A 26,190-nucleotide genomic window follows, 5' to 3' on the forward strand; every position below is an offset into this window, starting at 1 on the left:
GGCTTTTTGCTCTAACACGCACAACCTGCAACAGATATCCTACACCTCGCAATCAGGGAAGCTCTTCAGTCCACACAGCTGAGCTCTGACCTACTGTGTGGCCTAGGTCCTTGGGTGGTAGCCCCCACACCCAATGCCAGAAAGGGGCTTGATTGCTCTTTCTGTTGAGCCGGAACGAGACCTCAAAGGATCTTAGTAACCCTGTAGAATAATTAGTAAGAGATGTGTGATGCTGAATTATGATGAATTAAGAATAGCAGCAACATTGTATTACTCAGAACTCTCCAAACAGCCCCAGATGCACTGGGCATCAGACTGTGGGACAAACTTGAACTGAATTGCATCCCCCAGGTCCAACAGAGAAGTTGTCAGACTTACTGGGGACACTCAAAGGTGTGGGATGAGGAACAGGGAAAGAGCAAGATAGGGAGGGGGTCTGGGCTACAGAAGGGTCAAGGCTGGAGGAGGAAAATGGCTCACCTCTTCATCTAGCCATCACTCCCTCACACAGAAATGCAGTATTGCATTATGAAATCAATACCTTGTAAACTCGTTGAACAATAGGTCTGATGTTGACTTCATGCCAGTCTAGCTCAGCAGCATCATGCTGATCTAGGAAGTAGCCCAGAATCTTTCCTCCTCCTTTGTGCTTTGGGGCTTTCCACCCAATAGTCATGTCCTTCTTCCCACAGCTCAGCAGGGCAAAGTCACGTGGGGCTGACGGACGAGCTAATGGTGAGGACAAAAGAGAGAGGAAAATAGATATTGTATGAAATATATTTGGGATCCTGCTGGCGATCCAGAAAAGAGCTGTTGATGTTGAATCAGTGAGAGTGACTTATCTGTGCCAGGCATGTTCACACTGGGCTTGATTTTCATTTGCTAAGGCCCCTTTACACTACTCTGGCTATGTAAAGGGGCCTTCAAATGCGCCTAATTTTCATTTAAATTGTTTGTGGGGAAACTCCTGGGTGTTTCGGAGCTTTATAGTTTTAACTGGTGCAGGGCAAATGCAAGAGAGGGTCGGGGGAAGGCAGCAGTGTGAGATAATGGAGAATGATGAAGGCACGTGATATGACTGCTGGGAGGCTACTAATGGGGTCTGCACCGGAGAAGTGGAAGATACTGAACCAGATTCTCTGCTCTCTTGCATTTTGTGTGGTCACTTACACCTGTGCCAAGTGCATGCAATGCAATGTGAAACACTAACAAATCAGAGTGATAACGTTCTACAGTCACTTTGGACAAGTGCAAATGAGGAGACAAGCCGCATGTCAGGAGAGAATAAAGCCCCCTCTACCTCTACCTGCTTAGGGGTGGGATCAATTACAAATGGCTAGACCCAGCTGTGCATAAAAGATACATTGACGAGGGAGCTAGTTTTCTGTGCGTGTGCATGTGCAATGCAATACTTACAGATAGCCGGCCTGACAATGATGGGGTCAGATTCTGGTGAGCTGTCACTCACTCCTGCTTCATTGACAGATTTCACACAAAATACATACTCCTTCCCAGGCTGAAGCCCTGGAACAGTAAACCTATGAGAGATCATTAATTTGCTTGCATGTAGGTGTTCAAAGTAAGGCAAAGAGCCCTTTGGAAGAAAACGGCATTTCAATAATTTTATCAGTGTGCTACAATTTATTTCTGTGTCATGCGGTTCTTCACCCCTGTAGCTTAAAGCGCATTGACTCACAAAAGTGTTACCGATAGAACAATCAGTAAATAGGGGTCTGATCTTGAGAGTTATTGAGCTGATTCTAGGCACTACAATTCCCGATGAAATCAACGGGAGTTGTGGGCATTTGGCACCTCTCAACATCTGGATCCGATAAAAGAAACTTTAGTGAAGGCCTTCTGCACCGGGGCAAACTTGGAGAGAGAGGGTGTTTAATGGCTGTCTCCCAGCTCTTCTTATTGGATCAGTCTCATTCACACTAAGGTCCCTTTACACTGCTCTGCCTGTGGAAAGGGGACTTAAAGTTTTCACTCACCTTGAGACCTCTTTGTGCTGCCGGACTGCTGTAAAGCAGCCTTTATGTAAATGAGAATCCGGCCCCATTGAGTTTCAGCCTGACAGGTATCTATGCTCTGATGCCACCTGCCCTTTGTGGGCACCAGCGCATTTTACTCATGGGGTGACTGAGCATGTGCTGAGCATCCCCTAAAACGCATTCCACGAGAAGCATCTATTTCAGACCATGCCTGCCCACTGTCCAAAATTGCACTTTCTGAGGGAGTGTGGCCTAATGGATAGACCACTGGACTGGGACTCAGGAGACCTGACTCTGCCACTGGACTGCTGGTGACCTTGTGCAAGTCACTTTCCCCTCCCTGTGCCTCAGTTTCCTCATCTGTAAAACGGGGATAATGTTACTGCCCTTCTTGGTAAAGGGCTATATAAGAGCTAGGTATTATTACAGGCATTTTCTAATTCATTAACATCAGGCCGTATAACAAGAGGCATTCCCTTACTCCCCATTCTTGAAAGATGACACATTGTTAATCCATAGAGCAAATACAAATGGTCTGTTGTTCCACAGACACTGCAAGATCTACCTCCCCAGTAATGACTGTGTTCTGACAACACATGGAAACATGTGCTACTTTGCTGCCCCACATGTTAATTTGCCTCAGATGTTAAATTAAATCTGGACATTCCAGAACCTGAACAGTGGTTCGGTTCTAAAAACAGGCAAAGGTTTCAGATGTGTGTTATGTGTGCTCGTATGTGTAGGGGAATTCTTTTTTTATCTGCACCCCATTCCTACCATAAACACAGAAATCCAAGTGAATGCACCGTATTTGCTGAATGGAGGTCAATTGCTAAACTCACTTGTTACACGTCACGGGTTTATTGTTGACAGTCTGCCATTCATTTGTCCCAATCTCCTGACAATATACGTAATAGCCGAGGGGCTCCTGATCCTCCTTCAACTTATCCCAGTGCACAACAACAGACGTCTTGGTGTCTCTGAAAGCTAGAACCTGAGAGGGAGGTGGGAGCGGAGCTGAAAAAGGGGAAAAAATGGAACAAAATAAGGTTTATTCTATTATAAATTGTAACTCAGTTCCAGGGGTGACTTGGGATGTTTGATATCCTCATGGCCGGGGCATCATTTCCCAAAGCAGAGCACAGTGTCTTGATCCAATCTCCTGATTGCAGCCTGTGGGTGTGTCTGTTTGTCTCTAGATTTATAAGGCCTCATTCTCCTCTCACACCATTGTAACTCCATTGATAACGCAGAAGTTACTCCTGGGGTTTATACCTTCCTAAATCAGAGGAGAATCAGGCCCCAATTCCCAACTCCACATGCTGTTTTGGGGACAAAATACAAAGGTCACACTAGATGGGAGCAGCCAGAGGCACAGAACACCCTGAATGAACTTCAGGCCACCTTCAAACGAGAGAATGAAAAAGGCCAGCACAAGGCCTAGAGGCCTAACTTTGGCATGACACATGGGAAACACGAGTCTTTGCCTCCTCGTATTCTAGACATCTCAGCCCAAATATTACACAATTATCGCCCCCAACCAAACATCCCATGTCCTGCTGCTGCTCATCCTGGAGTCCCCAGAGACTGACTCCGTCACCCACCATTGTAGAATAGGGCTGTGGCCTTCCTTCTTGTGCTGCTATGTGCTACATCTGTCTTAGAGCATGTACGACACAGGAGACATTTGAGTGAGTCCCAGAAGTATGCTTGGAATGGAATATAGGGACTTGATCTGTTTCCTTTTTTTAATAACTTTAATTCCAGCCTCATTGGTTGGTTAGATTTACGCTGTGTGCTGAGCAACTGCAATGTAATTAAATATGGATTTAAGGCTTTGAGAGACTTCCTGAAGTCCAAGTGAGAGCTGTAATGGTGTACCGCAGTGCACAAAGGAAAGAGAAAAGAAGCCAATGCATATCACCTTTTCCATGTTATTAGTGTCATGCTTTTTATATTGTTACCTAATGTTGTTCCAGCAGTAATGGGCTCACTGGGCAAGGATGGCTCGCTTACTCCGTATTTGTTAGCAGATCGCACTCGGAAACAGTATGATTTTCCCTTCACAAGATCAAAGAGTGCAAATCTTGGGGAATTCACCGCCATCTCCAGATTGACATTTTGCCAGCTGTTGCTGCCTGCAATGGACTGGAAAGGAAAATATGGCAATTTACAATCCAGAGTGATGAAAACTGTCTGGAGCGGTTACTCCCCTGGTCATACAACATAACTGTGTACTGTTTTTGAGAAATAAAGATCTTCTTTACCTGAACTAAATATTTCTTGGGGGCTAATCTAGCCCCTTCCTTGTCGGCCACAAAGGGCCTCTTTGCAGCAGAGGTGGTGCAGTGCTACTGTGCAGATGGGGAATGGACGCGTGGGGGTAAGATATGAATGGAGCAGGGGAGGGACGGTGGGAAGCCAGAATGTTTGGTACTGTGCAGTTCCTCCCATCCTCTCTACTGCTGATGGCTGGGTAAGGCCCCGTGGAGGTTATTCCATCCATATAGGGGGAGTAGTTTCCTGCATGTGGCCTATGGAAGGAAGATTCCTTCCTCCCTGCCTGCTTGTTGGCTTATCATCAGGGGCCAGGCATCAGGATCTGGATTTACGCTCTTTTACATTTAGTACTAGTGAAAGGCTGACAGAGCCATTTCGGAGGCAGTAGGCCTTCAGTTACCCACACAATGTGCACAGCACTGGCAGTTTCCCCACACACTGCCCTCTCCATGTGTCTCGTTCCAGATCGGGACTGGCCATGCTTAGGAAAGAGAGCGTAACTCAGCATCCATACCTCATTGCCTCTCTGCTGAGGCTACCCTCAAGGGCACCAGTTGTGTTAGTGCCTTTGTGATGTGCAAAGCCTGTCTTCAAATCACCCACTCATTGTACACAGCCCGCCACTGACAAGCCATCAGCTGGTAAAAGCATTCTGTCACTACTGACCTGTGCTGGACTTGGAGCTGTAACCTAGAGGTAAAAGGGGATGTATTCCACTGCCAGTGTCCAGAGTGGTAATATTCACCCTTCCATAGATTATTTCCTTACCTTTTCCACATAATAACTCAGTGGCTCCTTGCCTCTGGGATCTGGTTCATCCCAGGAGAGGGCCACGTAATCTTCTCTGATCTCACTCGCGTGAACATTGGTGGGTGGCAAAGGAATTTTAATCTTGCCTGTGGGAAGCAAGAATTTGATACCGGTTCAGTGATAACATACCAGGAAAGGAGTCTCCTATTAAACAGGGATGTTTATGCTTTTTCAGTATCAGGTAAGCTCCTTTGGTGTAAAGGAGAGGCCTTTAACTCTTTGCATGCATTGGGGATATATATGTGTTCATTTGGTTGTCAATGGTCTGATAATTTTTAATGATAAATTATTTCATTCTTTGCTTTCATCTTCTTGTTTAAATAAAGGGATGTAGCTGTCATCATACTCTCACTTGCTCTGGAGGTACAAAGGGCCCACTGCACTGCCTGCAGTGTCCACCTTTGAGTACATTACTTTGCCAGTGTCCCTTTCCATTACACCCAGTTTCAAAACACTAGAGGATTTTGCGGTGCACATTACCAGAACCTTGTGGTCCTTCTTAATCCTATGGCCATGTTCCTCAAGCTCCAGATACAACTTCCTCTCAGGAGTTGAACTTGTAACACAGAGTTCCAGATGGCTGTGTCTGGGCTGAATTCTAACCCTCAGCAACCTCACAATGGGTTGTCTCCACAAGTAAAATTTTCAAAAGTCCCTACATTCCATTTTCAAAAGTGAGTTAGGATCCTAAGTCCTATTGAGTTTCAATGAGACTTAGGTTCCTAAGTGCCTAAGTCACTTTTGAAAATGAGACTTACGGCCCGATTTTTAAAGGTATTTTGGTGCCTAGTGGGATTTACAAAAGCATCTGGGTGCTTAACACCATGGTTAACACTCAGTTAGGCATTGCAACACAGTGAAGAACAACGCCTAAATACCAGTAAAAATCTGGGCCTTTGTCACTTTTAAAAATGGAACTTGGGCACTTCTGAAAATTTTATCCCATAATCCTTTGCTTTTAATAAAAACTCTACACTACTTCTTAGACTGAAGTCTCTAGGCTTGACACAATCACAAGTCTAACAGTATCTAATAGCTCCATTATAAACTGGCCTTGTATTTTGGAATGCTTCCGTTGTCTTGGAGTGTAAGAAAACATTTTCCTGTGCATATTTCCTCCCAGAGTCCTATGAAGTATTATTTTGGCATCATTGTACAATAACAAGCATTAAAAGGAGGGTTAAGTTTACGTTTGAAATTACCTTCCAGTTCATCTTTGGAAATTGTAATCTCCTTTCCATCATCATAAGGGATGGCTAGTGATTTAAAAAAAAATCAATATTATTCACAAGGAGAAAAAGCCACAAGTTTAGTGAAAAGACAGAGACAAGAATCCTGAGTTTCCCTATATGCACACAAAGCCCATAAGCTGGGGTAGTTTGGCCTTCTCCCTTTCTGTAACAGTTTGTACCAAGAGAAGTGTGACAAACTGAAAACTAATTAAAAAATTATAGGAACTTCCTTGACATTAAAAATACAAAAACAATCATTTTGAGTTAGACACATATTAGGCCCAGATTCAGTTTACCCATTGCCACTTTTGTCTTCCCATTGCAAGCACTCCAGACAGTCAGGGGTTTGTGAGCAGAGCTTGAGCACTGTTTGGGTAAGAGAGTAACACATGGAATGATAGGGACAGACACTCAGGTGGTGTCAGTCATCCTGGTTTCATTGGCTTCCCTGGAGCTCTGATGATTTACGTCTGCCGAGGATCTACTCACAGTCTTTGCCTACCCAGTGCTGTTCACAAAGTGAAAATGGTGTTTTAGGTCAGTCTGTCTCCAGCTTTTTCAGTCTGGACCAATGACTTCAGCTCGTGATTCCAGCAGGGCTGAGGCATGTTTGCAGCATAGGGGCTGCAGTGATGTTTATGAGAATAGGGCACTTGGGATAAGTCATCCCAAGTTAGCGCCGCAGCCTCACAGAGCACATAGGGGAATAATATCCTGTTTCTGATACGTACTTATCACTCTTTTTTCCTCATTGGGGTCTTTCATTGTGACTGGGTCGCTGGCCTTGGAAGGGTTACTGATGCCTGAATGGTTGACAGCCTTTACCCGGAACTGGTATGTCTTTCCCTCTGTGAGGCACAAAACAGGGCACCTGCAGGTCTTCACGGGCATTTCATTATATGGCATCCACTCGTCTGTGCCTGCCTCACACCTGCAATGAAGCAAGACCATGCAGTACCTCCATGGTGTTCCCCCAATGTGGCAGTGGGCCTTCTGCAGGCTATAACTTTGGTAAAGAGACTGCTCAGTGCAACAAACATATGTTTACTCACAGGACTGCAGGCTGGGTATTTGCTGCTTTATTTAACTGCATCACAACATAATTGGGGTGGGAGGAGAAAATTCCCATTGATTAAACAGGAATTGAGGAGTGGAGCAGGGTGCCATCCCATAATATTCTGGGTATCCCCAGTAACCCTATCATGACCACTTTACTACAATAACATAAGCATACAGACCTTTCAATAAAATAACCGAAGATTGGACTTCCTCCACTATTGCTGGGTGCTACCCAGGAAAGGAGCAGGCAATCTTTATTTACATCATGGCATTTCACATTGAGGGGGGATCCAGGTGCACCGGCTGTTGCTGCCGTAGCATCTAAAGGAATATAGAGCAATTCTGTTAAGCTGTTCTTTCCTGCTTGTGTTCTGAATCTTTCAGTCTCCAAACACTCTGTTGTCTACAGAGAGAGGTTGTCATTTTGTGTTCAGCTTGCTGCAGAGTGCAACAGAGGAGACACACACACTCTGAGCTCTCTCTCCTGGAGATATTCATCCTGTTCTTTCCTCCTCTTCTTATTCATTTGTATTGCAGTAGCATTTAGGGCCCCATGGTGCTAGTGCTGTACAAACTCAGAGCAAAAAGATGGTTCCTGCCCCAAAGAGTTTACAATCTTATCTATACTCTTTCTTGTTTCATTGTTGTCTTTGAGCGTGTAGGGAAAACAAACTGTCTGATCTGCATGGTGAGGAAAAAATCCACATTTTAAAACTGTAGATAAATGCATTGAGCTATAAAAGGAAGACATAACTCCAGAATACAACAATGGAGGAACTTCCTATATTATACTGTGACCCTAATAAAGGTACAAGGAATGGAAAATATTAGCAAATTCAATTCTGAATAATTCATATTAAGAGTAATTTCTTTTAAGATTAATAACAAGGTCAATTTTTTTTTAAGATCTTGAGAAGAACAAGAACTGACCTACTCAGGGTATAAAAAAAATAATCCAGCATCTGATCAGAGTGAAAAACATTTGTCATGCTGATAAAGCAAACAGGTCCTGCAATTAGAACTGGACAACTGTCCAGCAACCCTGACCTTGTCTTGTAAATCTGAGTAAATGGCTGTTCAGTAACTCTTGTAACTGAAAGCCCACCGTCAATTCTCTGTTTGGCCATTAAGGGCTAAACTGGGTTCCCCACATCAAATCTGAGACGTGTGGCACAGAGCACTTCTCTGAGGGAAGGAATTCGCCCAATGGGGTAATGTCGCCATATCATGATGCTTCTGCATCCCTTGTGGGGATCACTGGCAAGAGTGTTTACATAGTATTGGTGCCATCCCTGCTTTCCCCTTACCCATCCCAACCCTGCCCCCAAATCCCACTGCATAGGGGAGCTGCAGAGCTGAGCTCCATGGTATGCAGACCCCCTGCAACAGCTCCCCAAGTCCTGTGCTACTTTGGTTCTGATGTTTCTTGTACCCCACATTGCTGTGGAGAAGGGGGCAGGATTTGCCCCCCAACCCCACCCCAAAAGCAAATGAAATCTATTCTCTACCTCCAGTACTGCCTAGGCCACATCTGATAATTACAGGGGGAAGGATGTTGTGTGTGGTAAACAGGTAGGCCTTTGTTTTCTGTGTTTGGCACTAAGGATTCTGCTGTCCACAGAGGCAGGCAGCCATTTAATGCTCAGTTCAGTGGAGACTGCTACAGAGGAAACACGATGGGAAGTCAACGGGATTTGTGCCTAAAATCCCAAGTGCTTAAGTCACAACTGAAAACGGGATGCAGGCACTTTTGAAATTATCACCCTTGGGTTCAAGTTGGGGGCAATGTGGGAAGGCCTTTCATTGTGAATGAGGCTGTGAATTTTCCCACCCCAATGGATCGGAAAAGGCCTTTTGCTTTAAACAGGATAGAAATCTCTAGGTACCTCTAACAAACACGTAAGCACTCTGCTCATTGTACCCGTCCAGTGTAGGGACACGGATAGTGTAGAATCCCTCGTCTTCTTTGTAAGCACACAACACGGTCAAAGAAGCCTCGCGATCCAGACACTTTATTTGCTGGCGATCGGAATCCTTCAGAAACTCGCCTGCAGGGAAATGAAAACTCAGTGGAACTCCACCTGAATGATGCCCTGTTCAGAGGGGCATGTAGCACTTGCACAGAGTGTAAAATGCTAGCAGGACGGGCACTGCAGGGGACCCTGGGCCTATGCTAACACAACACTGCTGCACAGCTAGCAAGGCCCAGATCCTCAAAGAGATTTGATTTCAATGGGAGTTAAGTGCATGAATACCTTTGAGTTGCTGAGCCCAAGTTACTTCTGCCTAGTAGTAGATCTGAGGCATTACAGGCTAAGCTCATTAGCCAGATGAGGAACAAGCTCAAACCCCTGCCTTCTGAGACGCAGTCACACTCTGGCCACATCCTTCTATTTGTTATCCTTTGCTCTTGCTGTACACCAATGCGGGAGGTTTGGGACTAACTTCTACTCAGTGCGGAGGAACCTGAGCCAGAGGAGTAAGTCCATTCACTCTCAGTAAATAGCAGGCATTTGTCCTGAGGGCCACAAGGAGCCATGACACATAGTAACAGTAGCTAGCACTTTTCATGAGCAGATCTCACACTGTCATACAAAGGAGCTTGGTACCCTCATTTTACATATAGGGAAACTGAGGCACAGAGCAGGGAAATGACTTGCCCAAGGTCACCCAACAGGCCAGTGGCAGAGCCAGGCTTAGAATCCGTGCACAAATGTACACCAAGCCAGTGTATTTTGGCTCTATCCCCAAGCTTTGGGAGAGTTCAGATATGGATCTAAACTCTGTGATCCAGGCCCATCTCTAGAACACAGCGCAGTCTGCTGCTTGCACAGCTGATTCTAGCAGGCCTACTTGTAAAACAAAGGCAGTCTTACTGTGTTGCTCCTGGGATAGGTGCAGCCTCCCACAGTTTAAAGGCACAGAGGCAATTCGCATCCTGGCAAAGACCAGTGTCCTTGATTTTGCCTCTCTGTTTGTAACCTACCCTCCTACGGGCTGTCTGGGAGGCCTACCTTTTACTTCATTCGCCAGTGTCTCCTCTGGCTTTACAGGAATATAATAGCAACATTTTGCACTTCCACTGTGTAGAACCAAGGTTCCTAACAACTCTTTATAAACATGAATTAATTAAGGCTCATGTCACCCCACGAAGCAGGTCTGTATTCTTATCCTTGTTTTACAGATGAAGAAATGGAGGCTCAAGTTAAGGGACATGCCAGAACTGGGGCAGAACTGGGAACAGAACCCAGGAATCCTGGCATCCAGTTCTCTTCTGCAAGCACTAGACCAGAGCTTATAGGGGGAAAGCAGTCGTACCAAAGAAAGCTATGTGGATATGAATACACACCATCTCTGAACCAGGTGATATCTCGTTGGTGTTGAAGTAGATCAGAAGAAAAGAAGCAGGAAAGGGTAAAAGGTTCCTTCTCTCTGGAGAATAGGGGCTTCAGTGAAAAGGCAAAATCTGCCTCCTGGCCAATGAGTGATCCTATGAAACAAGAGCAAAACCATGCAGCCATGATTAAGGCCACAGTTTTGTCACGGAGGTCACGATGGTCACAGAAATCGTGAATTTGAGTCAAACTGAGTGGTGTTGTAACCTAGTGCTCAGGGTTGCAGCGCCACTCAGATTTGGTCCTTCTGCCCCTCTGTCTCCTGAGAGGTGGATGAACCAAACCTGAGTGGCGCTGCGACCCCATGTGCCAGTCTCAAAGCCCAGCACGGGGAGCTGGCCCCAGCTCTGTGGAACAGGAGCTGCTGTTTTGGGGTGAGTGCGGGACTCCTCATTCTGTAATCCCCACCCTGCTTTCAGAACATAAGAATGGCCATACTAAATCAGATCAAAGGTCCATCTAGCCCCATATCCTGTCTTCCGACGGCGGCCAATGCCAGGTGCTTCAGAGGGAATGAACAGAACAGGTCATCATCAAGTGATCCATCCCTTGTTGCCCATTCCCAACTTCTGACAAACAGAGGCTTAGGACACCAGAGTCTTATCGGTTTTTCCCCACACCTCTGCTGTGAAATGTACTAAAAGTTTCCAAGCCCAAATGACAGCCCTAGTCACGATAAAAACAAGAGGCTCCTCGGTTCGTGTCATTATTGTGGTCATTCATCTAGTGCCATAGGTATGTGTAGTGCTTTTCATAAACATCAGGCTACTGGGAAGAGGAACACCTTGTCTGAATCTGTGCCGGGGGCCTCGGCCCATACATAAAAACTCAGCAACAATAATTTACTCACTTTTGTATATTTCTGAATCGAATCCTGACTCTTTCCCATAATATTCTGCAAAAGAAGGGGGAGGGGATGGGAGGAATAAACACATTTAACAAATTTATGTTTCAATATTTATCTTCCTCTTAATAATATGCAATGATACTTAACTCTTATGTATTGTATCACTTCTTCGAAATATGGTCCACTACAAACATTAAATATTAGCCTTCAAAACACACCTGGGTGGTGACTTCTTCAAGCAGGAACACTTTCCAATAGCCTTTTACTAGCTTAACAAACTGATAAGGATCACTTCACCCATAAGTGAAATGCAGCCACCCCTGGGGCAGAGCCTGGCATCTACTCAACACCACATGGCAACACTATGCAACAACACAGGAATGGAAGGGAAGAAGAATATTCTGTTGAAAGTGCTGGGGAGATTTAGGACAGCATAACATATTAGTTACTGAAGCTGGAATATGGCCTGGACACCAAGGTTAAGCTGCCGTACCACTACAGAAAACGATATGGGATCTTTAGTGACCACATATGCCTGGACCTCAGGTTTGTGACTCATCCCAAAGACAGCATGTCCAGAAGTACAGAATGTTCCAAGACATGGGCTCACTACTGGCTCAGAGGGAAAAGTGTCATACACTGAATCACCAGCAGCGCTTATTGCGGCACCTACGTGTTTCTTGGAGGTCTCTCCCATGAAAACAACAATCCTAGCCAAACCTTGCAAACTGCTGGGATCACAGAACAAAGTCTAGTGGCTTTGAGCTTAATGCAACGTAATCCCGCAGCTGAAGGAACTGAAGAATTCCAAAACAAGATGAAAATGATTGTGTTTCTTAAACCTCTCATCCTAAATACATGCATATAAGAATTGATCACATTCATTCTTTCTCAGTAGCCAGTACATGGCAATTAAAATGGATGGAAATCAGGAATCTCAGACCGGGACATTCTGATATCTTTTCCAGAAGTGATTTTCTGTTGCTGTGATGAAAGGGAAGGCAGACAAAACTTTGCACTGCTATGGGGAAATCCCACATTCAGAAGTAGCCTCTCACTTGTTGTTTCCATCTGTCCTGGGCCACAATGAATCATGAAGGTGGCACGCTTTGAGCGTGGCATGAGGAGTGGGGAAGGGAAAGCATTGCTTTAAGGGCATACCTGCTGGCCAGGTAGAAAGGATGGTCCTAAATGAATGAAGCCATGTGATAGCATTATACAGTCATAGGCAGAAGATGGTGAATGGGTGGCAATGACTAAAGAGGGGAGTCATGGAGAACATCAAAGGGACATGCTGGGTTCATCAAGGATAACAAAGAACCCCAAAATATCATTGATAGGCAGGGCAGCCCCACTAACCTAGAGAGCCGTTTGGGCTTGGGACCGCCTAAGACATCAAAGGTATGTCAGGCAATGCAGGGGCCAAGAGAACGACTGCCAATGGCCTGCTTAGTGGGACATGGAGAACTTCCAGGCCAAGCCCTATGGCTTTGCTTTGGATTCTGTTTTCAGACTGTTAAACACAAATAGCAAAAGGAAGGGGCATGTTACCAGGACGGCATCAGGCAGGGTCAGGGGAGAAGGAACAACGCAGGCCTGCCAACAGCAAATGTAAGAAGCAATATTTGGAAGTGCCAATAGCATAGAGTTCTGCTCCGACCAGAGACTTCATAAAGGAGAATTTGATCTGGTACTAAGTGGTGCTAGGACAGCTGTCTCCTCCAAGGAGGTTTTCTATAATAGATTCATAGATTCCAAGGCCAGAAGGGACCCTAGTGATCAGCTAGTCTGACCTCCTGTATAACATGGGCCACAGAACTCCTCCAAAATAATTCCTAGCACAGATCTTTTAGAAAAACATCCCCCAACCCTTGGTAAATTGTTCCAATAGTTAGTTACCCTCACTGTTAAAAGTTTAAACCTTATTTCCAATCTGAATTTGTCTAGCTTCAGCTTCCAGCCATTGGATTGTGCTATATCTTTCTCTGCTAGACCGAAGACCCCATTATTAAATATTTGTTCCCCATGTAAGTACTTTTAGACTATGATCAAGTCACCCCGAACCTTCTCTTTGTTAAATTAAATAGATTGTGCTCCTTCAATCTATCACTACAAGGCAGGTTTTCTAGTCCTTTAATTTTTCTTATGGCTCTTCTCTGAACCTTCTTCACATTTTCTGACTGTTGTTTAACATCCTCTTGAGATACTAGTGGAATGGAAAGAGTGATAGAATTGTGGTGTACTGAAAATCGTGTTACAGTTATAAGCTATCACTTTAATTCTCATGGGTTTCAGGGGCTCTGTAGGAAGTGTGCAATCTGGGTTTTTCAGCAGTCAGTCTGCAAAGAACCAGCCTAGAGGAAGGTGCAGTGAGTTGTGCCTCAATCTCTGGAGCTGCCTGCTTTCTCTATGCTTGTTTTTGGTTCTTGCGTGTTAGTATTCTGTATTTTAAGAAATAAAGTCATGTTTAAATTGCAACCTTTTAGACAGAGCATTTTATGTTTTTATCTAATTTTTCTGTTTGTATGCTGTGAACATAACAAGAATCATTTGCCTTGTTCTGTTGTCACACCTGTTGTTTTTTTTTCTCACAAGCAGGGTTTGAAAAGAGTGATTGGGAGAGAGAACGAGGGCGGGTACTCTGTGACCTTTCTCGTGCATGTTATTCAGACCACCCTACTTCTGCTTCTCTCCTTTGGAAGCAGTGGAAAGTGTATTTTCCAGTGCTGTGTGCTGCTTGTTTTCATGCCACTTCATCTATCAGCACCAAGTCAGTTTCATGCCCCTTGCGGAATTTATTGCCAATTCAGGGCAGTAAATCAAGCCAGTTGGAATGTATCCAATCACTCATGGAAGGATCTTGTTTCTGCTGTCTTTTCCCAGGATCTATTCATAGTTTTAAGCTCCTGATTCTTAGAGATATATGGCCTGATTTTCCAAGGCACAGAGACACTAAAGTCAATGGGATCTGCGGCTACTCTCACCATCTCTGAAAACCAGGCTAACACAATAAGTCATATAAATACTGCAGTGTGGAATTCCTTCACCATGACAGCCAAACTTTCACTCACACGTTTCCTGCCTGGACTGCCCAATAAATTGTTCTTTATTGCTTTCTTAGCTGCAAATAAATGCCACAATCCAATAGACTTTGCACACTGAAGCCCATGTGGTTCCATTGCTTAGCTTTCGGGAGTTCACCTTTGCTCTGTTTGGATGGTGCAATGTACAAGAGTTCTTGGCAGAAAATCATGCTGTTATGTGTGCTTTTGATTTGCACTCCCGGGGGGCAGATGAGAGAACAAACAACATGTGACAGATGGTAGCCACATTGCTTAATGGAAGGGGCTTAGTTACTACAGTGATGAGCCTGCTATAAGAACCCAATAGTATGGAATAGTTGTACACCCCCGAGCTTTTTACATACTTCCTGCATTAGGATAAGAATTATCCAGGCTGGTCCGCCATGCAAACTAAGGGCTGCCATTGTTATTATAAGTAGAGTTGGGTGAATACCAGCAAACTGAAAAATTTGTTAATTCAAAAAAAAAAATGGTTTTGGGTCAAACTGAAAACATTTATCCAATTTTTCTGCAAATCAGAAAGTCGAAAAAAAATTAATTTCAAGTTGAACAAAATGTTTCATTTCAGTTCCAAGCACTTTAAAAATGTTTTTGATGGTTTGAATAAAAAAGCAAAGGAAATTGTGAAACAGAAAGTACTTTTGCACCAAAATATGGAAATGTTTGGATTATTTTAGGGGGTTTTATCACCAAATCAATTTGGTGAAATTGACACAAATTTGCAAAACATTTTGGTGTTGCCAAATCTGCTTTTTTTGCTCCCCCACCCCCACAAAAAGCTTTGTGCATAACATTTTGCCCGGTTCTAATTATAAGTGAATATCTGTCTGCAACTGGAGTGTGTATGTGCATGTGTGTATGTGCGTGCGTGCTGATTCTGACTCACGTAGGGCACTATTTAACAACAGATTTTAAAGATAGCATAAACAAAACATGACCCTTAAAATTCTTTGGGCACATTCTGTTCTTGTGAAAGCTGAGTCTACAAAGGAGATCCAGATTTTATCAGTGCACAACATGCAAAGAAAAGGAATGGTGATAACATGGCCGAGGATGGAGTAGAGAATTTTTTGAATCATATATACTTTTATAAGACCCAGCTTTCTGAGTAATCGACCAAGCTGGCTTTTGCATCTCACATTGCCACAGAAGCTCATCTCTCTCATACCAATAAGACCTTTGAAGCAGTCGGTTCACCTCCTATTCCAGAATGGTATCAGTTCCCATCTCTGTTATTCTATTGCCCATGTCAGTCTCACTGAGCATGTTTAGCTGTCTATAGTTCTGTAGGTCTATTCCAGTCCAGGTTTTTATGACAGCATTGTTTTATATATAGATTAGAAATGTCAAGGTCTAAACAATGACCCCATGAGATGCCATTGCATATTCCCTAGAGCGTGGCATAATTTCCCTTTGTAAGTACCAGCACTTTATTTCCAGTTGTTTCCCCATGCATCTGGCTTTAGCTTGGGCAGAATCTTGCTGTATATTTGTCTTGCTATAAAGGAATTCATAAAAAGGGTCCATGCAGCTTATCTTGGAATGACAACAGATACAGGGAGAGGAGAGCCCTGAATGCTCTTCTGTTGGGTTACACTCGGCAACGAGAACTGTGTGTTCTGTGAAGCTCTGCCTGGAGAGAGATCTGGGAAAAACAGTGCTCTCAAACTGACATTCAGAAAAAACAACTAGATCCTCCACAGACCTGCTGTACTTTGAACTGCAGGGCCTGGTAGTATCACTACAGAAGGGGTCAGCAGCCAGACACAGCACACCTTCACTGCAGTGGTGTTAGTCCACTTCAGGGCTAAATTCTGGGCTGTGTCCAGAAAGGGTCTGAAAGATTTTGGCTGAGTCTAGAGGGGCCACAAGGGACTGAGGCAGAGTAGCCATCTTTGAGGTGTATCTGGGCAGGCCCTGAGGGAGAGGGCCTGACAGGCTCTGACAGAAAGGGTGTGAGGGAGAGATTTGGCCTGAGTCCAGTGGCCTGACTGGGAAGCCAGTTCCATAGCGACTGCTGGTGTAGGAAGCACTGATTCTCTGTTGTGGTCTCCAGAGTATTGCACTAAGCTGCTACAAAACAGCATTTCAGAAATTAAACAAGGGCACCCAGAGAATCGTGGCAGTGGCCCTTGGCTGGATCCTGCCAACAAGAAGTCCCTATGGCCCAGACTGACAGCAGTCTAAAGGACTGGGGGATGAGAATGGGACCCTGACTCAGAACAGCCAGGAACTTCAGGCTTCCACCCAAAGGCTATTGCAGAGGCAGAAGGGGAAAGAATGGTGACAGTCAGACATAGGCTAAGCTAGATCCCTGGATTATAAATACTGGGTCTCATTGTAACATGAGTCCAGCCATTTTGATTTCTGTTTGTTTAAACAGAACACACTCTAGTTAAAATCTTTTTAACTCAACTCCTGACAACAGCAAACACCAGGAGAAGAGCTCTTTCAAAGAAGGGCTATTGCTGTTAGACCACACAAGCTGACCCTGACCATTTGCATGAAACTCCACTAGACAAACTTCCATGCCTCTAACCAAAGTGATCTCACTCCCTGCTTTAAATAAGAGAGGAAATAAAACCATGAAGAAAAACAATCTGTAGGTAGAGTGTTATAATACAGAAAAAGTGTGTATGGAAATAAGCTGCTAGCAACTCTGCTTTGCACATGTTACGACTTAGACTAGGGAGGGATAGGTTAGTGGCAAGTCAAATGAGTACGAACTAAGGCTCAGATCCTCAAAGGTATTTTGATTTCACTGGAAGGTAGGAGACCTAAATATCTTTGCGGCTCAGGGCCTAAAATTTTGTGCATAAGAAAAGTTAATCTGATATGGATTTTCTTTCTGAGGTTTGTAGTTAATTTACCAACAACCTTTCTGATGGGTTGGCTATTTGTCTCTGTAATGACAATAGAAATTGTTTTATGGACAGTTTACCATGGAAAACATATTGATTGATGCTTTTTAAATATATTTTTTAAATCCAATTGTTCTTCCCTCCTACCTCTCCCCACATCTCGAAGGCTTAGCTAGACAACCCACTTCATCCCCTTGTTCATGTGTATGTGGTTAATACAGTAATTTCTTTTAACGAAAACAAATAGAAGAATCCATAAAAAATGTTTAAAAGGAAACTTACTCTGGACAAGCACCGTAGCAAATGAATAGGCCTCACCATATGGATTTTTAACTTCGACACTGTATTCAGCAGAGTCTTCCAAGGAGCATCTGTAAGAAATGGTTTGTTTTTCCTTTTAAGTTTCAGTCTTTGATGCTTCCGCTCGAGGGTTAACTCTGAGCAGTGCATGTCAATAGGGGTTGGTCTTTAAGACCAAAAGTTAAAAGAGAAGTCTTGTTTTTTGCCAACTCTTTTTTGGAATGCAGGAGTCGGGCATTATTGACACTTAGAAGTCAAATAATAGAATTATAGAATATCAGGGTTGGAAGGGACCTCAGGAGGTCATCCTGCCCAATATATTGTTCTTTTGATATACAAGGAATTATGCACATAAGGTGAGATTCTCAGAATAAGGGCCTATGCATCACATGAATTCCACTGAAGACCTGGCCTTATATATATTACACATATATCTTGCAGCCTTTTTGTTTCTGTAGAAAGGTATCAGTCCATCCAGATTTGTACAGTGCCCTGAGTACACTTAATGCCAAAATGATGAGGTATCCCTAATGTACTGTAGGAAACAAAGTAGAGTAATGAGGATCTGCAATAGATCATAGAGATTTTGCATCTACCTCCATTTATACAGGTTCAAACAAAATAAAATAATATTTAAAGCCCAATGAGCTATTAGAAGTGTTGGGTCAACCTCACAATGGGCAGAGATTTGGTCCAGGTAAGTTCCTAGAGCCCTGGAGCAAGGTAGTGGAGAATCAGACTCCAGATGCATTTCCAGTCCTCCTCCAGCCCTCTTTGTTTTACAGAACTGGCCTGGGAATCTCAGCAGACCAGGCCTTGCTGCTAATGAAGAAGGAGCTAAGCAGAAGGTCTGTACATTACCTATTGATGTCTAGTGTGAGCATGCCAAACTTGTTCTGGATCCTGTATTTCCCTGCTGGAGCCAGTCGGGGATCAATACGGACTCCATTTTTATACCTAGTTGAATATAAAATGACACACTGTTCAAGAGGGATGTTCTAGTTTAGATTAAAATTAATGGGTATATTTAACAGCTTGTTTTCAAAGTAACACCATCAGCCACATATATTCCATGGGGCACAGCAGAACAGGGGAGTGGACAGCTGGTCACAGCTCTCTGATTCTCTGCCCCAGCACAAGTTAGAGCAGTCTCAGGGCTGCTTTACCTTGTTCCACCTGGCTATGGTTGCCTAGGGACCAAAAAAGCTGGGGATTGCCAGAGTGCATCACTCTCCAACCACTCCACCTGCTCGCTGCTTCCTACCTCATTTGTTTCCCCCCGCCCTCACTCTGGTGGTTGCAGGAAGGGAGGTATAGGAGCTGGCTTTTTTGGTTCTGACTACTGCAGACATCTGGCTCCCTTTGCACTGCTGGAAAGGTGCAAAGGGACCAGAGTAGGGAAGTTAATCTGCCCCCAAAGCCCATCTGAAACTTTGACAGTAGAGGAGATTTTCCCCTAGTAAAGTAATTGAAATTAATGTTTGACTATTTCAGGCATTTTCATTTGAGGACAATCAATTTGACTGTCAAACTGAGCAAGGACCTTGGTGCACAATGTGTGAAATGTTATTCCTGGCCTCCTTGTTGTTTCTGCCTGGCTGTTGTTAACAGTAACTTCTGCAGACAATCCCAAGAGATCTCAACAACATTTTCCATCCTGTGAGTTTGTAACTAAGCAAAGCTCAGTAAACAGAAAAGAGTCACTTCATATTTCTCAAATTTTAGGGGCCAGGGCAGTTTAATCCCAAGGCACGTACGGTATCCTGACTGTTAGTCCAGCCCTGATGGCGAATGTCCAGTGTGTCTGCACCTGTCTAGTGCATTGGAGAAATGCTGGCCAATGACTAAGATTCATGAGCACAAGCTGGAGATGTGGGGGCTTTAGCACAATGATCCACTCTCCAAAGCTAAGTTCGGTATTGGTACATAGGTGACACTGCTCTGACAGCTGAGATAACTCTGGAGGGAGTGAATCAAAGAGGTCACATTCTGAAAAAGTTTGTATGGAACCGTCTTTAAGAGCAAATGTAAAGCCTGTTCATAAACCTCCCTGAAGCTTGTAACGGGCTAGAGGAATTGAGTCAGTTCCACCAATGTACAATTCTTCTTGTTTAGTTTGCTTATTTGTGTAACTTGAATAGCTCTAGACGTGGATTGTAAGCTCTTTGGGGCAGGGACTTGTTCTGTGCTTGTACGGTGCCCAGCACAGTGGGACCCTGGTCCATGATTGGGGCTCCTAAGTGCTACTACAATACAAATAAATAATAAAATAACATTGCCTCACTTAGGCATCTCTGGAGTGCTCAGTCCTACACTCTGCATTGGATACAAGGGTTTACTACAGTTTATGGGAAGACTATAATGTAAACTAAAAAGGCCATCTCCTCCTTTGAGTAGCAGCCTATTTGTAGAAGTCTCCTGTTCTCTCCCCTCTAGCAAACCTCCCCCCAGGTCAAAATAAAAGCAAGGATGACGTCCAGACCAGAAGGAAGATTAGAAACAACAGCTCCTAAACTGGAACATACTAGGAGTTTCTTGAAATATTTTGTGTCATCCTTTTCTACAGATGAGTAAATAAATAAATAATCCCTGATCAGAGTCAACAGAAGCATCCCGTCTATACAGCAACAACACCCCTGCTTGGAAGAAACATACCTCTTATCATTGCTTACTCTGGAACAGCTGATTTTCTGCCACCATCACACTGAAATGCTACGTGGACTGTATATATGTGGGCTAAATCAACAACTAATTTGTCCCACCGAGATAAGATATTTGCTAATGGGCATGAGCCACAGAGTTTTGGATCCAGATTCAGTACTCCCCAGAGTTTGAGGGTGTTGGTCTCTGAGGTTTTGGGCTGGTTTAATCTCTGCCAAAGAACCTAGACTTTTGGGACTTAGCCTGACCACTGTCAAACTTGTTAGAGAGAGATATCATAAATTATTTTAAGAGACTGCAGGAGGGCTTCCTCTAAGTATCAAAATCTGTTTGTGCTGGGGGCTCATTTACTTCTGGTCTGAGGCCAAATCGAAAGCTTTAGGGAGTAGTCTTGTTATTATGTAATACGTTCTAGTACACAACTATAAAGGGCCTCAGAGTCTTCCCTAGCTCGGCTCAGAACTTCTCTGTAACACGCTGTGTTTGAACAGGTGTAGGTGGTGCAGCAGCAGCATGGGAGAAAGGGCGAGACCTTTCCTTCTATTCCAGAGGAGGGAGAAGAAAATGTTCTTTCGTTTTCTGGTGAGAGCTTCCACATGGAAATCAGAAGAGGGTATAACCAGGTGGGAAGGAGGATCAGAATCAGGCCCTTTTGAAACAAATGAGCATTCCACAACTGCCTATTTGCAGACACCAGAGTCTGGGGTAACAGCTTTTCCTGCTCCTCTCCAGTGCTCATACATACCTCCTCATACCCAGGCACCTCCAAACTCAGAACGCATACAGAGATACATAGGCAACTGCCCCTGCACATGCACATGCCTGTGTCCTGAGCCTGATATAATTTACACTGGCATTTATCAGGAGTAATTTCACTGAAGTCCCTGGAATTACATATGTAAGCCTCGCTTGCTGAGTGTAGCCCTGTCTCCCTGTAATGGATGAACCATGCTGAGATTCTTATAGCTCAGGCAGTAGACTAGAGGCTCACGCTTTTAGGTCCATAAGTCCTGGGTTCTATCCACACTGCTGACAACACAGTCAGAGGTGCTGGGTTATACACTGGTGAGAGTTCAATATCAAGCATTCATCAACTGCTGAGACTTCATTTCCAGGATTGTGGTCTCTGATAAGAGCTGCGTCAGAAAGGCCACAATGGGTGTAGGCAACAGGCCTGAGCTGACATCCATTGGAGCCAAATGGCAAAGCTCCCATTTGCTTTAGTAGTGCAGAATCTGGACCCATACGGGCCTGATGCTTACTTACACTAAGGCCCCTTATATCAGTTTGGCATCGATAAATAAGAGAGGACTGGCTCTTCTGCCTTTACTTTGAGAATGTGAAACATTGGTTAAAAGAAAAGGAGTACTTGTGGCACCTTAGAGACTACACAATTTATTTGAGCATAAGCTTTCGTGAGCTACAGCTCACTTCATCGGTTGCATACTGTGGAAAATACAGAAGATGTTTTTATACACACAAACCATGAAAAAATGGGTGTTTATCACTACAAAAAGTTTTCTCTCCCCCCACCCTACTCTCGTGCTGGTAATAGCTTATCTAAAGTGATCACTCTCCTTACAATGTGTATGATAATCAAGGTGGGCCATTTCCAGCACAAATCCAGGTTTTCTCCCCCTCCCCCCCCACAAACCCACTCTCCTGTTGGTAATAGCTTATCTAAAGTGATCCATAAACCAGTCGGAGAACACTTCAATCTCTCTGGTCACGCGATTACAGACATGAAAGTTGCGATATTACAACAGAAAAACTTCAAAACCAGACTCCAGCGAGAGACTGCTGAATTGGAATTCATTTGCAAATTGGATACAATTAACTTAGGCTTGAATAAAGACTGGGAGTGGCTAAGTCATTATGCAAGGTAACCTATTTCCCCTTGTTTTTTCCTACCACACCCCCCTCCCTCCCCTACCCCCGTTCCTCAGACGTTCTTGTTAAACCCTGGATTTGTGCTGGAAATGGCCCACCTTGATTATCATACACATTGTAAGGAGAGTGATCACTTTAGATAAGCTATTACCAACAGGAGAATGGGGTGGGGGGAGAGAAAACCTTTTGTAGTGATAAACACCCATTTTTTCATGGTTTGTGTGTATAAAAACATCTTCTGTATTTTCCACAGTATGCATCCAATGAAGTGAGCTGTAGCTCATGAAAGCTTATGCTCAAATAAATTGGTTAGTCTCTAAGGTACCACAAGTACTCCTTTTCTTTTTGCAAATACAGACTAACACGGCTGAAACCAAACATTGGTTAGTCTTGCTTATAGCCCAGGAGAATTCTCTCCCTGGGGTGGGACTAGGGTTGCCAGGTGTCCAGTTTTTGACCGGAACACCCGGTCAAAAAGGGACCCTGGCGGCTCCAGTCAGCACTGCTGACGGGCTGTCAAAAGTCCGGTTGACAGCGCAGGCAGGCTCCCTACCTGGCTCTGTGTGACTCCCGGGAAGCTGCCGGCATCTCCGTGGCCAATGGGAGCTGAGGGAGTGGTGTCTGCCGGTGGGTCTTTCTGGAGTCTAGTTTACCCAGAGAGGCCATTAGGGTCAAATAAAACCTCCACTGAATTGTCAATATATTTCCCCCCCTGTCATTTGTTGAGTGAATCTGGAGCTGGAGGGAGCAGCGAGTTTGATAGCCCTGGCGGGTTTGGTCTTCTGCTTATGCACAGAATCGATACAGCAGCAGGGCAAGTTCTCCATGCCTCATGTCATTGATATGTGAATCAGCCCTGCCTCAGACAGCTCAGTGGGACAAAAACCACAACCATTCTCTCTCTCCGGGGCCCATTGGATCCTGCGCTTCTCTGCTGAGACTGCCTATCAGAGGGCAGTTTCTACTGACTGTGCAGATGTTTTCAGACCTGGACACCTTGTTCTGTGGGAGCCGCCCATTTCACAGAGCGTCACCAGACAGTAACAACTCCCAGCCAATCGGGGAGGGTATTTGAAGCACTGACCCAGAAGGGAAAGTGTTTTCTGTATTTTCCGAACACCGTGTTCCCCTTCCCCCCACCCTTTTAGAGCTTTCTAACAAGACACAGCTACTCCGCTCCTGTTTGCCCCTCAAAGTGCATACATGCTTTGTATCCACAAGGTCAGCTCCAGTCATCGCCCCCAACTCACGCACCAGGTGACCTGCGGTGGAGGGGAAGCCAGAATGATACATGTAAGCTTCACCCCCATTCTCTCCCAGACTGCATGAACTCTGAGTGGGATCCAGATCAAGGGGGGCCGGCTTGAAAGCAGCTCGATGTACTCTTTCTCCTGCTGGGCCTTCTCTAGAGCCTAGGGCAAGGATTGAATGGACAAGGACAACAGGATTATGTTCTAACGATGCAGGTTCTTTTGAAGAAGAGGCACGTGTAAATGGCAACAGCCTTCTCCCATTGCAAAACGGCAGGCTGCTCCCACCCAGCAGAGATCTTGGCTCTGAAGTTGATTGGAGTGGTTGTCAAAACAGAGCTGCACACCACTTTCATAGCTTCACGAGGGTGAAAGTTTCCAACCCCAATACTGGTGGCAGATGCCTTCTGTTAACAAGCTGAGAACAAACTGTCCCAGAAGAGACACTTTCTTGAAGGGGCATGCAACTTCTGAAAGCCTTTCTCCTTGCTGGATTTAGTGACAGTAAAGAAATAAGGGCTCAATCCTCAGCTGGAGTAGCTCAGCGTTACTCTGTTCATTTCAAAGGGCTGTCACTAAGTTACACCAGCTGAGGATCTTACCCTGGCTCTACTGGAGTGACAGCAGGTGGAGAGAAACCTCAAATCTTGCTTTTTGGGCAGCTACTTAGCCCCTTAATGTTAGAGAACTGTGGGGATCTGTTAACTCCAAAGACAGTGTCACTGGTGGAAATGGCAAGGAAAGACAGGGCTATGTTTTTCACTCCATTACCCACACAGTGATTGCTTTGCTGGAGTGCCTGGTATGGATGTGGTGGCTGTATGAATGGTGCTGTCCTCAGCCAGCTTTATAGTATTTTAACCTGGGTGGAATGAAAAGTAGGTAGTTTCTGGGGTAGATTTTGAAACACTCATCACTTGTAAGAAAATAGCCAGAAATTCCCCCTCTTAGGACCATGAGGTTACCAGCCTGGATCAGACCCATCGTCCATCTAGCCCAGTGTCCTGTCTCGGACAGTGGCCAGCCCTGGCTGCTTCACAGGAAGGTGTAGGAACCCCTTCGCGACAGATGTTGGTAATCTGCCTCTACATTCGGGTTATGTCTACGCTACAAATTACTTCGGTATAACTTACATCACACAGGGGTATGAATAATCTCCACCTCTGAGCGATGTAGTTATACCGACCTAAGTGCTGGTGTAGACAGTGCTATGTCAGAGGGAGAACTTTTCCCACTAATTTAGCTACTGCCTCTCATGAAGGGAGGAGTTATTAAGCCGACAGGAGAGCTCTCTCCTGTCGGCTTAGAGCGTCTTCACCAGAAACATGGCAGCTGCACTGCTGCAAATGCTGTAGTGTGGACATAAGCTAGGTCTCAGCCTGATCTCCAGTAGCTAGAGATCAACTTAAACCCTGAAGCAAGAGGTTTAATATCCCTTCCACATAATGCTTGCTAGCATTAATTGTTATAACTCTGGATATTCTTGCAATCCCTTTGCAACTCTGACCTTCTTGCGAAAGGCCTTCCGATCAGCCTTCACGCGCAGGAGCCTGCAGTTCCTAATGACCGCCTTCTCCAGCTTTTCCATTTCATTCCCAAACCGGACTCTCTTCTGACCCCGCTTCTCCAGCTCTATGATGGTAGCTTCTCTCCTCAGCTTGAATTCCCTGCAACAGCCAATGTTAATAAAACAGCCACAACTGGTGAAGTCCTTTGTGAGTTTTCATTGCACACACGCCGGGCTAAATCTATGCAGGTCTATAAGGAAGGACACTCTGGTACCCACTCAGCAGTGGGCATGGATGGGATATTGCTATCTTAAACTCTAGAAGCCAGACAGTGCTGGCATGATGGGTTGTTATACACCGTGGCACTAGGAGGATGAGGGTTAAGAGTCGTGTGTAGTGTCCCATAGAAATTCCCTATTGCGGTCTCTGGAGCTGTGGTTCTCTCTGGCTCCCAGACTAACTAAGACTATGCTGCCCAGTCTCCTCTAAGTCCTGGCCTGGAGCAGCCAGCTCTAGGAGCGGCTGCTAACTGCACTGCAGAGTGGGCTCAGGAATAAGGGCACAGCTAGCCTCAAATCCAGTACGTATTTATTCTGCCACCTGCAGCAACAGATTTCCATTAGCAATGAGTGTTTTGTGCTTGAAGACAGCAAGTGACAAGCACCCCGACCTGAAGCAAAGTGGGTCCAAAATGTTCCGACAGAACAGATTTCCTTCGGAAAATGCTGATTCAATGAAATCAAAAGGTTTCATGGGCACATCCTGACGGTGTTGAATTTTCAGCGGACAATTATTGAAACATTTTGTTTTGAGAAGGCTGAAACATTTAACTTAGATGTTATTGTTTGGACTATTCATATTGTGACATATTGTCTGAGCAGAAATGGTAAAGTCCAAACCAAACATTTTTACCCTATAGCAACAAAACATATCAGAATATTTCGTTTTGTGAAAAAATCTGAAATTTTGACCTTTGTCTCAATTTGGGCTGCAGCACGGGACAGAAATTGTGTTTTTCAA

General features: G+C 44.7%; 1 protein-coding gene across 1 annotated transcript in view; it reads right to left on the bottom strand.

Moving 5' to 3' along the window:
• The window catches only part of MYOM3 (myomesin 3), a 58,738-nt gene that overhangs the window by 30,074 nt on the left and 2,474 nt on the right, over positions 1-26,190 (bottom strand). Inside the window, exons 3-17 of the mRNA XM_073318086.1 lie at positions 25,170-25,329; positions 23,667-23,824; positions 18,723-18,818; positions 17,844-17,932; positions 11,621-11,665; positions 10,725-10,865; positions 9,262-9,423; positions 7,555-7,696; positions 7,048-7,247; positions 6,287-6,340; positions 5,043-5,170; positions 3,959-4,142; positions 2,837-3,011; positions 1,417-1,538; positions 542-729 (exon numbers count right to left, since the gene is read on the bottom strand). Coding sequence (XP_073174187.1) covers positions 542-729; positions 1,417-1,538; positions 2,837-3,011; positions 3,959-4,142; positions 5,043-5,170; positions 6,287-6,340; positions 7,048-7,247; positions 7,555-7,696; positions 9,262-9,423; positions 10,725-10,865; positions 11,621-11,665; positions 17,844-17,932; positions 18,723-18,818; positions 23,667-23,824; positions 25,170-25,329 — 2,044 coding nt within the window. The remainder of the gene's footprint in view (positions 1-541; positions 730-1,416; positions 1,539-2,836; positions 3,012-3,958; positions 4,143-5,042; positions 5,171-6,286; positions 6,341-7,047; positions 7,248-7,554; positions 7,697-9,261; positions 9,424-10,724; positions 10,866-11,620; positions 11,666-17,843; positions 17,933-18,722; positions 18,819-23,666; positions 23,825-25,169; positions 25,330-26,190) is intronic.

The sequence above is a fragment of the Lepidochelys kempii genome, chromosome 19, assembly GCF_965140265.1.
Source record: "Lepidochelys kempii isolate rLepKem1 chromosome 19, rLepKem1.hap2, whole genome shotgun sequence".
Taxonomy (NCBI): domain Eukaryota; kingdom Metazoa; phylum Chordata; order Testudines; family Cheloniidae; genus Lepidochelys; species Lepidochelys kempii.